A 12,004-nucleotide genomic window follows, 5' to 3' on the forward strand; every position below is an offset into this window, starting at 1 on the left:
GACTGATAATTAAGGACAATTTCTTTCCTACTATCTATTCATTTTGTGATATTTCTGGTTATGGTTTGCTTATTTCTTTCTGTCCCAATGAATGTTTTCCAACACAAACTCAAACATATACATATAAACACATGCACATAATTTTAGAGAATAATTTGTGGATACAACATAATTTACTGGCAAGAAAAAAATAGGGAATGGAATTAGAACTTACAACTCACTCCCCTGTTAATTTTATACATGCTTCTCATAATTTTTAGTCTCATTATAGAATCTATTTAAGGCCTTTAAATTTAATTTAGACTTGTTGTACAGGGGGTAAAAAGAAAGTTCTCTCCTCCCACTTCCCCACAAATAGTTGTCTTTTGAAAGAAAACCTTCATTATTTCTGCTGTCTCGTGGATGTTGACCATAGAGTCAACATAGAGCACGGGATGCTATTCCAAACAGAAGTCCTACTTGTAAGCCCCTCACAAGCTCTACTTGTCTACTGTATGAATAGAACACAGTGCAGGGATATCTTTTATCTGACCCAGAACAGCCTCTTTATAGCTGAAGCAGAAAAGAATACAATACCATGTCAATAAGTCTTGGTAAATAAGAAGCACCATCCCAATAGCTGAATTTGCTTCACTTATGCAAAGCAGCTCTGTTACTCAGGTCTGGATTTCTTATATATCTCAATGTTCTGAAAAAGTCATCTTGAACAATTTTGAAAAATCAGTACATTTTATGCAATGATCCTTTATGTAATGACCCATTTGACATTATAAAAGTAGGGTTATCACAAAATGTGCAATGTTAGTTTAGGCTTGCTTTCACATTTATATATGGGTACAGCTGTCCTCCTTCTCCAAGTAGACACATCTGCTCATTAGAAAAACAATGTAATTTCTAGTGTCTAATTCTAATTATTTGCAGATGATAGATTCCTTATGCAGCCTCCATAAGAGGCACAGCTTTTCCCACTCAGTGACTAACAATCAGGGCCTTTAGGTAACATGAAACAAAGCAGTAAAGACCTGATACAAATTTGTGTCCATTTTTGTGTATGTTGAATGAGGAATCTTCAGGTCCTCAGCCTTGTACTATTTGATATTAGGAATCTAAATAAAGCAGTTTCATGCATTTGACTTGGTTTACAAAATCCTGTAGTCTTCTATGGTGATAATTTATTACTACAGATGCCAAAGTCTGATTTATTACGATAGATTCCAAAGGCAGTCAAACAGCTGAGAAATACCTATTCCACCCTGACTCTCTTTTTGCTTGTGGTCATGTGGCAAATGAAACTTTCTATTGATGGGATAGGTACCAGAAGGTTTGAGCTGCATCCTATTTGGGTAGAAAATAAAAGCTCATCAAAAAAGATATTTTATGCTCATGCTTGCTGCACTGGTGATCCTGACTCAAACTGAAACAGCAACAGCACAGCATGAAATGTTCCTACATAAAAATAAAGGACAGGCATTGCAAAGATCAGTACTTTGCAGAAAAGATATCAGGAAGGAAGAAGGGAGGGAGGGAGGGAGGGAGGAAGGAAGGAAGGAAGGAAGGAAGGAAGGAAGGAAGGAAGGAAGGAAGGAAGTTCCAAAATGGACAACAGGAAAGACAAAGGGAAAAGGTAGCAAAAAAAAGGCACTTTGCTTAAGTGCTTTGAATCCTAAGTCCCTATTTCATTTCTCTATATTTTAGCTATCTTCTTAACATTTTACAGTGGGAGAAATTGCATTCCTCCTCCCATTCAATCACAGCTAAATAAAGCATATCATATATTTAAAAGCTCCCAAAAACTTTAGGATCAGTTACTGTATTTGATATTTTGAGAACACATCATGGATACTCTCATAAAACAGTTACTGAAGGAAGTTTGCATTTTCCCCAAATAGTTGCATGGCAGATATAGAATCATACAGCTGGAAGGGACTTTGGAAGTCTTCTAGTCCAACCCCGTCCAAGGCAGAAGACCTTATTGCATTCTGGACAAGTGGCTCTCCAATCTTTTCTTGAAGACCTTCAGCAATGGTCTTCACAAGGAATCTATCTTGCACCCACAACTATGGGAGACAAGCTGTTCCATTGATTAATTATTTTTATTGAAGGAAATTTCTGCTTAGTACCAAGTTAGATCTCTCTTTAACGTGTGTTGGTATGTGCACATTGTTATACATTCAATATATAGATTTGCAATATAGTCAACAGAAAATAATCTTCTTTAAAAAGAATGATCCAAAATGCTGAAACTATATTTCTTTCTTATTCTTTAATATCTTATTTGAAAGAGAAGATGACTCGAGAAGTATTTCATTAAAAGATCATGACATATCTCAAGCTTCTGCAGGAGAAAGCTATTATACCCTCTTGTTTTCTTAAAGATGGGCCAGTAGTACCTGTCACTGACACCTATGGATTGGGCCTGCAAATCAAAGAATATTCAAATTGTTCTGAATGTAATCACCCTAATTTGAATATTTGAATATTCTTTGAATATATCAGGAAGAACCACTGGAAAACAGGATTGTGGGACTAAGATCATTATTTACCTTTATATATGGTGGCAGAGTATAGCTGAAGGTTGTAGTGCTCTAATATTGATATCTATCTACCTACCTACCTACCTACCTATCTATCTATCTATCTATCTATCTATCTATCTATCTATCTATCTAATTATATTAATAACAGAAATCTATGAAGATCATTAGATGTTATGTTACTTCAAAATCTTTCAAGAGGTTTTCTGAGATTTTGCAGAGATTCAGCATATTCATATGAAACTGTGAAGTGAAATATGTGAAGTAGAACTGTGATGTTCTAGTCCTGCCTTAGGCATGAAAGCTGTCTGGGCGACTTTGGTCTAGTCACTCTCTTTCAGCTCAACTCATCTCCCATGTTTATTGTTGAGAGAAAAATAGAGGAAGAAAGAGTATTAAGTACGGTATGTTATTTATGAAATAATAAAGGCAGGATAAAAATAAATTGTTATATTAATTTTACACAATATTGGAGATTTAATCATAAATGTACGTTCATGCCATCATCAAATCATATAATAGTATTTACCTTCTCTGAAAACTAAAACATTTTCTTGCTACCATCATTCTAATGGCATATTACAGGCAGCCTGCAAGCACTTTCAAGGAAGAACTTGCTAGATGAAAATATTGATTAAAAGACCTGTCCACCACATTGTTATTCTAAATGCATCAACATTTTATTATTTTTCTCAGCATAAAAGATACCACAAAAAATTGAAATGCACCATACCACAAACATCATAACTGAAATGATCAACTGTGTAGCTATGTAGAAAGAAGACCTTCAATTTCAAAGGTGAGAGATTGCATTAAGAAAGAAGGTGTAAGAATCCAAAGGTGAGAAGAATTTCTATTGTCTTATAAGTCTCTTTGTGGAAATTTTCACAGCACAGACATCTATTGGAGGCAGGGGGGAGGAGGGAGGCTTGTGAAATTCTAGTTCCTCATGCTTCCCATCTCATCAATAAATGCCTGCAATCATGCTCTTGAGTGTGGTGTGATTTCAAGGTTCATCTCTTCCAAACAGCTCAAACACTAATTATCCCAGCTGTAATTAGTAAGATAATTAAATACTGGTTCACTCATCACTCTACCTTGTGTCGGGTCATGATTCTCCCAGAAGACCTTGAGCAGTTTCTCAAAGCTGATGGTTTCTGGCTGAAATACCACTCGCACAACTTCAGTATGGCCAGTTTTGCCTTCAATGAAATAATAAGAAACAAGAACATTAATCACTGAAACCAACCCAAAGAATGTGTTTATTATTCCCTAGTACATTAAACAAGTAAAAAATATGTGGAGAGAAAGAGACTGGCTATTAACAGTTGTAAGCCATGCCACTTTTTCTGGTAGTTTCAGAAATGGCAATGCTTTATTCCTTTGGGAAATTATACTTTTTTTTACTTCATTTTTTCCAGCTCTGCAAGGCATGGCAATAAAGTCATGACATGACATGGGTGACAAGTAGGGCAGGAAGGAGATGGAAGGCAGTTTCAGCTCCTTTTTATTCTGGCTCTCTCCTTACTATTTAGGGAGTGGGTGGGTTCATTTTTGAAAGGAAAATTGATGTGCTATATTTCTAGATTAATACATGTTTTGCTGGTTTTTTCTAAACTAATAATATAGAGAAAAGCATTCTGCCAAATTTTCTCAGCAACATCTCTATTTCTGAAAGTAGCATAAAAAGAGTTAGTGGTAACAGGTGTTTGAAGGTTGCCCATCTCTGCCAAGATAAAATGACCCTGGAAACTAATCACACTGCAGGGGGAGTGTTAAGCTGGGGGAAATTGCTAGGATATTTATAAGAATCATATATCATAGTTCGTGGGAAAAACTACTTTAACAGTTTGATATTTGCTTTATTGTTATCAAAGTATTTCCCATTTTAACAACTAGTTACAAAACTCAGATTATTACAGCAAAGTTTCTTGTAACCTCTATTACTTTTAGCTTGGCCTCACTGTTCTCAGCTGTATCACCTCTGATTAAAGAAGCAGGGTTTGAAAAGAAATGAAATTTTATCTATCACACTGTAATGTCATAAATTAAAAAATAACATTGTAATGCTATTTCTGATGGAATAACACTGATATAAACTGCAAATAAAGTAATACAGGTTTCCTTGGCCAAATTCAATGGTAATGAGATAGAAGAAAATGGTGATTAGAGGATGCATTAAACAGAGGATTGCGGTAACATCCAAGAACATAAGCCTTTGGGCAATACAAACAGCACAAGCCAATGTCAAATATCAACACAAAAATTAGGAAAGATTTGACAGAGCCCTAATTAACCATAGCTGTAATAATTACCTGTCTTTTCAAATCCCCTAGTCCTAATGCTTCTCTTTTAATACTTTCAAGGAATCTGCTGTCATGCTCAGTTCTACCGTTTACTGTATTGTCACTTTTTTCAGTACTGAAAAATCACTGATTTTTCTGTCACCGAGCATGTTCTGACTATAGCATTCAAAATTAACAATCAGGCTTCCTTCTCCATTTAGATTCATTCTAAACAATATAATATTGATGCTGTGTTATGTTTTGACATATATGATATAGTATAACTTGGTCTGTAAAAGTCTCAAATATCTTTTCCTGGCACTAACAATTAAAGGATCTCAAAGTACAAGATTGGCTGAAAAAATACCCAAGTTTTTTAACAACAGAATAAACAGTTATGGACAACCTAAAGCAAGGTTCCAGCTCAGTGTAAAGCATACCTAACAGGAGGTAAACATAAAAATGCTACTATGAAATGCAGCATATAATAAATGTCAAATGTAGTCTTCAACATAAAATGTAATGATGGCAGATTCCTGGATGGGAGATAAAGGGTACTATGCTATAGTGATTTTGCATATGAGCACAATTTATTAATACAAACTATCTTCTGCTGGGACAGATCGCTTTTTTTAGTCCATGTGAGAATGTCTCCTCTAATCAGCCACAAAGTAAGGGATAATTCTACTACTTAGATTTGTTTGCAATGCTAAATAATTTTTATTTTCTGATTTAAAAGTAAGTAAAAATTAATCAACTGTTTTCATTTACAGAAGAACTATTTCTTTATTTCAGTTTATATGACTATCCATCTAAAATTCATTATTTAATATGTTTACATTACCACCCATTTTCTTTGATTGAGCAGCTCCCAATCAAAAGTTAAAATGACAAATAAAATCATAATAAAAATATAAAACTACACAGATTAAAATATTAAAACTTTGGAGGGCTGATAGCAATTAAAAACTAAAAAATACAAACTATATAGAAACTTAAAACAATATTTTTTTTAAAAAAAATACACATACACAATTAGCAGCTAAGGTTAAAAAAAAGCCACCAACAGCAAATTAATACAACCACTGCCTGAACTCACCACACATCAAGCCCACTAATAAATTAATGTCTTTAAGTCTTGCAAAAAGCCAGCAGGATTGGGGCCAATCTAGTCTCTGATTGAGATAATGGCCCAAAGAGTGGGCAGCATGATTGAAAAGGATCTACATCCAGCAAATTAACAATTGTTAGTTCTAAAACAGGGGTCTTCAAACTTGGCCTTTTATGACTTGTGGACTTCAATTCTCAGAATTCCTCAGCCAGGAACGCTGGCTGAGGAATTCTGGGAGTTGAAGTCTACAAGTCATAAAAGGGCCAAGTTTGAAGACTCCTGTTCTAAAAGGATACATTACTTCTATTGCACAATAGAACTGAGATATGATAGAACTGTTAAAAAATACTAAACATTCTTTTCCTTAAATATAAGCAGAAGCAAAATCAAGAGGAAGAAGATAATGAAATCTAGATAATTCTTCCTCATGGAATAAAGTATCTAGTAGCTATGGAACAGTTTTTCAACATAATCACAACAATATAAAACAAATCCTGAAATGTTCACCTTAAATGGTTTCCTGATATAACCAAGTAAAGAAAAGGACTTTGTTGCATATGAAGATGGCATGGTTTCTCAATGCTTTAAATGTTGTAATTAATCCATTTTCAATTCATCCTTAGGTATATACTATGGTAGGGTTTTATTTGTTCAAACAATATGTACTTGAAATAAATCATACACAAGTATTTATTTCTCTGATGTGACAACACACAAAATTTGTTATATGGGAGTTATAATACTGGATAACCCAACCAAGTGTCAAGCTGTTGTTGGTCAAATTTTAAAAAGACAAGAATATAAAACCCTGATAGATTAATCCGTAGGCTTATCACCTATGCAGATTCTCAATCGCATTGACTCTCAATTTGCACAGATTGTCAATTTGCACCTTTGAGATAAACATAGGCTTGGGAATGCTCACAAACCTGGAACAGAGCAGTAACTTCTTTCTGTTGTTACTTTCCAGCAATATTATTACAACACATTGCGTATGAATTTGGAATTGGAAATTTCTATCAATTTTAGTGGCCATGGATAATAACTGTTGTGAGTCTTTGCCTGCCAGCAGATCCGGCAGCAGAATCAGATGAATCGGATGAGGGGGAAGGGTTGCCTGGGGTCACATCCGAGCCTGTGGAAGACTTTGAGGAGCACAAAGACTTAGAGCTAGATGTGATACCAGGCCCATCTACTCACGCTCAAGCACAGAGACAGCTGGGTTGGGGGCCTAACTGAGCGAAGATGAAGAACAACTGGGGCCTGTTCCAGATTCATGGATGCGCAGGGAGGAAAAGCATGCAGGACAGTGGAGGGCAATGGAGTGGTTCTCCAGGAAAAGTAAAAGACTCTAGGAAGCCACACTCTGGCTGGACTACAGAGAGGAGAGGGGTGGGAGGGGCTGGTTGCCAAAGGCAACCGTTCATGCTACAGCTTTGTGCTTCTGTCATTGGATTTCTTGCCTCAGGATTCTTGGATATTTAGCCAGGTTTGTCAGATTTCTCTGTGTTTGAGTGACTTAAACCTTGAGCATTCCAGCTGAGAACTCAGAGACTGATCTTGTTCATTTCAACAGCTAAAGGATTGGTTAGAGTTTTGTTCCATAAAAGCTGTGTCAAAACAAAAGGGGTTTATCTTGTCTTGTTCAATGCAAAGGGTTTTTTCCTCCCGAATAAGTGGTTGAGCAGTATTCGCAGAGGCTGGGACAGAACAATATCTTCCTTGAACAGAATTTTATCTTCCTTACAATTTTTTGACATTCAAATTTATTGCCATTATCTCAACAGCTGGCAATAAATTCAAGTTTATAGATGCATATGAAAGTATTTCATTTTATTAATCCTGAATTCCTCTGAATGTAGTTTCAGTGGATGGTCTTGAGTTCTAACATTAGAAAAGAGGTAGAAAAATATACCTGTCTCAATGCTATTTATGATTTCATACATACCATATCTTCTTTACTCTTTGGTTTGAAGCTAAAAAAAAAAGCCATGCAGTTGTCTTCCTTCATAAAGGAGTTCCTCCATTTCTCTAATATTTTATTATTTTTTGCACTCTTCATAGCACTGTAGTATCATTAAGATGTAGTGACTAGAACTACACATAATCTAACATATGTGCCTCTCACAAGTATTTTACGGCACTGTTATTGTTGACAGTCTCATTTTCAATTCTCTTCCTAATGATTGCGGTCATGGAATTTGCCTTGTTTACTTGTTTCTTTATTCCATTTTTACAGCAGCTGAATGCTGGATTGATTAATTAGTTAGCCCATTTATATTCTCACATAATAGCCAATAGTTTGGCCCACAATGTTTTCAATGAACTTTGACTCTATTTTTGGGTCAGTCACTGATCAGTTCATTAATGCATAAGTGAAAACTGACTTTTTTTGTCAACATAGAAAGTAACAGTGTGAAAATTGGTACAGTTAAATTTTCCAAGTCAGTGCATTTGAATCATCAAGTAATTCTTCCTCTGTTTGTGTATATATTGTTTGGAATGAGGAAGAGAATTTGATTGAAGTATTTTTTGAAGAAAGCTCAACCCATTTATATTCATTAAACAGCTTCCATCCTTCCCCTTCAGTTTGTCTTTTCATTTCTTGTTTGTCAATATTCAGCATTTCTTCCAACAGCTTTATCATCCGTTCAATCAGCTCTTCTTCCTTATCCTCAAATGTGTTCTGAGATTTTGACAGGTAAGATATCTTTTTCATTACCGGTGTATCACTGCATCTTCTAATTTTCCATTTGTCTATATCTGTCTGTTAATTCCTTCCTTTAGGTCAGTGATGGCGAACCTTTTAGAGACCGAGTGCCCCAAAACTGGCCCTGCTCCCGCTCCACCCCCTGCCCTGCCCCCACCCCGCCTGCCTGCAGGGCCCCTCACCACCTCCAGGGCCCGCCGCAGATCGCCCAGGCAGCCAAGCAGCACCATTGCGGCCATGCCCTCTGCCCGCGCCCTGCAGCATCAACTGGGGTGTGAGGGCAGAGTCTTGTCTACATTGCCTGGCTGCCATGTCCTTGGCTGCTCTGCTCCATGTGGGCCACGCTCAGGGGCAACTCTCCTCCTGCTGGTGAGGAGGGGGTCATGGGAGGAAGCAAGGCCGGGGCAATGGCATGTGTGCCCACAGAGAGGGCTCCGAATACTGCCTCTGGCATGCGTGCCATAGGTTCATCACCACTGCTTTAGGTTCTCCATCCTTGGATCCATTTCTTCTAATTTTCCTTCTGTTTTCTGGGTTACTAGTTCCTTCTTTGTAGTCATTTTCTGGATTTGTAAGTTTAGGTTAGAAAAGAATCTCATTTGCATTATTTTTACTCTTACCAAGAAATAAAACAATTGTCTCTTGGATTGATTTCAACATAGAAAGAATTTCTTTCTGAGATTCATTAACACTTTTTATTGGTATATTAAGCTTGGAGCTTCGGAGACAAGTGTTGAAGATGGTTTTTTATCATTTGAGGCTAAGTATGAAACACCTATTTTGTTTTTGTATATAGTCTTTATAGTCCAACAGGGACCCCAACACAGATTAGCAGCCCAAGAGTTTTTTTCCCTTTTCCCAACTGTAGTGTGCAAAAGTGAAAGTTTCCAGAAACAACAAAGAGTCTTATCTGAATCTGGGCTTCAAGCCAAGTTTCCTTTAAGCATAATAAATTGTAGTGCCGTGATTCACCACTAGATGTCATTAACACCATCTTCCAGCTTTCCAAATCCAACCATATTTTACAGACTTTCAAATATGTTTTCTAAAAAAAAAAAAATCTCAAAGGTACTTTTAGTCCCCAAATTTCAAAGCTATATATCTGTATTAATTCCAAATTGATCTTGTAGTTTTCTCTATTTTCCCACAAAGTAATTAATTCACCATTTTTCTTTTCCTGAGGGAGTGGGGCAAAACCTTCCCTTTCTGTCTCATCAGCGAGGATTCTTTGCTTTGGGCATTCTTTTTTCCAGGAGACTAGTATTAAGGTCATAAAAAGAGGATAAAGTCTCACCCAGTTCCATCCACGTTGCTCAAAAATTGCTAGTTAAGTCTTATCTTCGGTTGTCAGCAGCTTCTGACTGGCCACACAAATGAAGCCAGTCTTTCCCCCGCCAGTTTGGAGGGCTTCCTTGAATCCAGCGGAAGAGTCGCCCCTCTCCGGGGTGACTTTCGACCCTTTTTAGGGTCCTCAGCATGGCGAAATCAAACATGGAAGATGGAGCCCCATCTTCCTGCGCCCATTATGCCACGACACCTAACTGGAAGTCTGGAATGTCTCAAATATTTCTGACTGAATTGAAAGCAATGGGTAAACTTTTGAGCTAACACTGCAAAATGTGGCTAAATTTCAGATGGCGTAATGTGTGTATACATACAGTATTATGCATTTTTTCAGGTATTTCCATAGCAATAGCTCCTAACACTACAAATCAAATTAACAGTATGTCTATTTTATTTTTGCTTCTAGAGTACACCATCCAATAAAATAAATGAAGCAGGACTCTTGCCAAATAAAACCTTCATCTGGAAAACACCTCTGGAGTATTTGATAAAGCAATCACTGAGCATAATAAAATTAGTTCTGAAATGCTGCAGAACATCTTATTGTTGATGAGCACACCACTGTTTTTGTATTAAATGTAACTTTTAGCATAAAAATAGAAATAAATGCTATCCACCAAGTAGTGATAGTCTAAATGTGGAGCAGGGAAGCAAAACAAAAATATTCAATTAGTTTTGTGACAAAAGGCTAGGTTGTAGAAAAATGTGGCATGTCTTTTGCCTTTAAGATGAGGAAAATGAATGTAATAATTGTATACACTGCTAGGAAAGTGGTGGGAATGTGCATAAAAATGTGGTCATAATCATGGGTTCTATTTAAGTGACATCCATTTCCTTTTTCAGCAATGTTTGAGTTAAAGGCCAGGTAAGGGATAGGCCATCAATAGAGAAAAACTATGTGATTGCTAAGAGTCAGCATAAGGCATTATCAATGGCGCATTATGAACACATCAGAAAATCCATATTTAGTTACTGTTTATTTTTATGTCATAATTTACTTATTTTAAAAGACTATAGAGCAGAACATATCTGCCTAAATTTGGACGAGTCAGGGGCTTGCTGGAATTTCTCCTCCCAACAATTTAGGTGGAAATTCCCTCCTCAATTAACACTCTCGGTTTTTCTCTTAGTTTTTTTTCACCCACTTATCTCTTTTTTCAGCTTAGTTCTAGCCTTTCAGTTCCTATTTGAGCCCCTACTTAAAATACATCTTTAACATCACACCTAATATATAGTATCTTTAGTCTATTTATTTAAATAAGAGAAAGATTTTTTTCAATTTGCCAGTGGTTGCTTCTATGCTAAATATCAGAAGGCTTCCTAAAATAGAGAAGAACTGACACAGTGATGTAACTTCTACACAAAGTAATAATTATATCAACATAACCATGCATACATAACACTTTCATTTCATGTGCAGATAACATGCAAACTCATCAGTGTAATGCTTATCATACATGTTACTATAGATCAGTACAAAAAGTATGGCCAGAGAGCTGTTTGTGATTTGCCAGTATCTCTTGAAGTTAAATACTTAAGTCTTTGGCATCTGAAGGTGTTTGTGGAGCTTTTAGGGGCAAAATGAATGCTTTAGGCTTTATAGCTGCTGAAAGCACCTATTTCACAATTAACAATTTTGGGCTCTCCTCCAAACATGGTCTGTCAAATCCCCAAATCATTATTGGTTTTCCTACATATGTGCTTTTGTTTGGGGCCTGCTATTCTTCTGGGAAGGGGGATTTGCTTTTGCTTGGGATAACTTTTGCTTTTTACTTTTCTTCTCCCACCTCTATCCACTTGAGAGAAGAATGTGTCTCCCTTATCAGGGAGACAGTTACGGAGACACGAAACTGGAGAAGACCTTCAGATGCGTGCCAACTGTACCAGTTACCCAAACATCATGCCACCTGTGGATTGGCCGGATTTCAAATGGACATTATGACTTTGGTGGGAGGAGGAAGAATTGCTAGTTTAACTATACCGTTTAAGCGGGATTTTCCTCAGATCTTGCCTTGACTTC

At 36.6% G+C, this 12,004-nt stretch overlaps 1 protein-coding gene across 1 annotated transcript in view; it reads right to left on the reverse strand.

Annotated features, from left to right (window-relative positions):
• The window catches only part of MSRA (methionine sulfoxide reductase A), a 220,573-nt gene that overhangs the window by 82,643 nt on the left and 125,926 nt on the right, over positions 1 to 12,004 (reverse strand). The window contains exon 4 of the mRNA XM_039323531.1: positions 3,632 to 3,736. Within this exon, the coding sequence (XP_039179465.1) occupies positions 3,632 to 3,736 (105 nt within the window). The remainder of the gene's footprint in view (positions 1 to 3,631; positions 3,737 to 12,004) is intronic.

The sequence above is a fragment of the Crotalus tigris genome, unplaced genomic scaffold (assembly GCF_016545835.1).
Source record: "Crotalus tigris isolate CLP2741 ecotype Arizona unplaced genomic scaffold, ASM1654583v1 scf7180000024277.1505481, whole genome shotgun sequence".
In the NCBI taxonomy this organism is placed as follows: domain Eukaryota; kingdom Metazoa; phylum Chordata; class Lepidosauria; order Squamata; family Viperidae; genus Crotalus; species Crotalus tigris.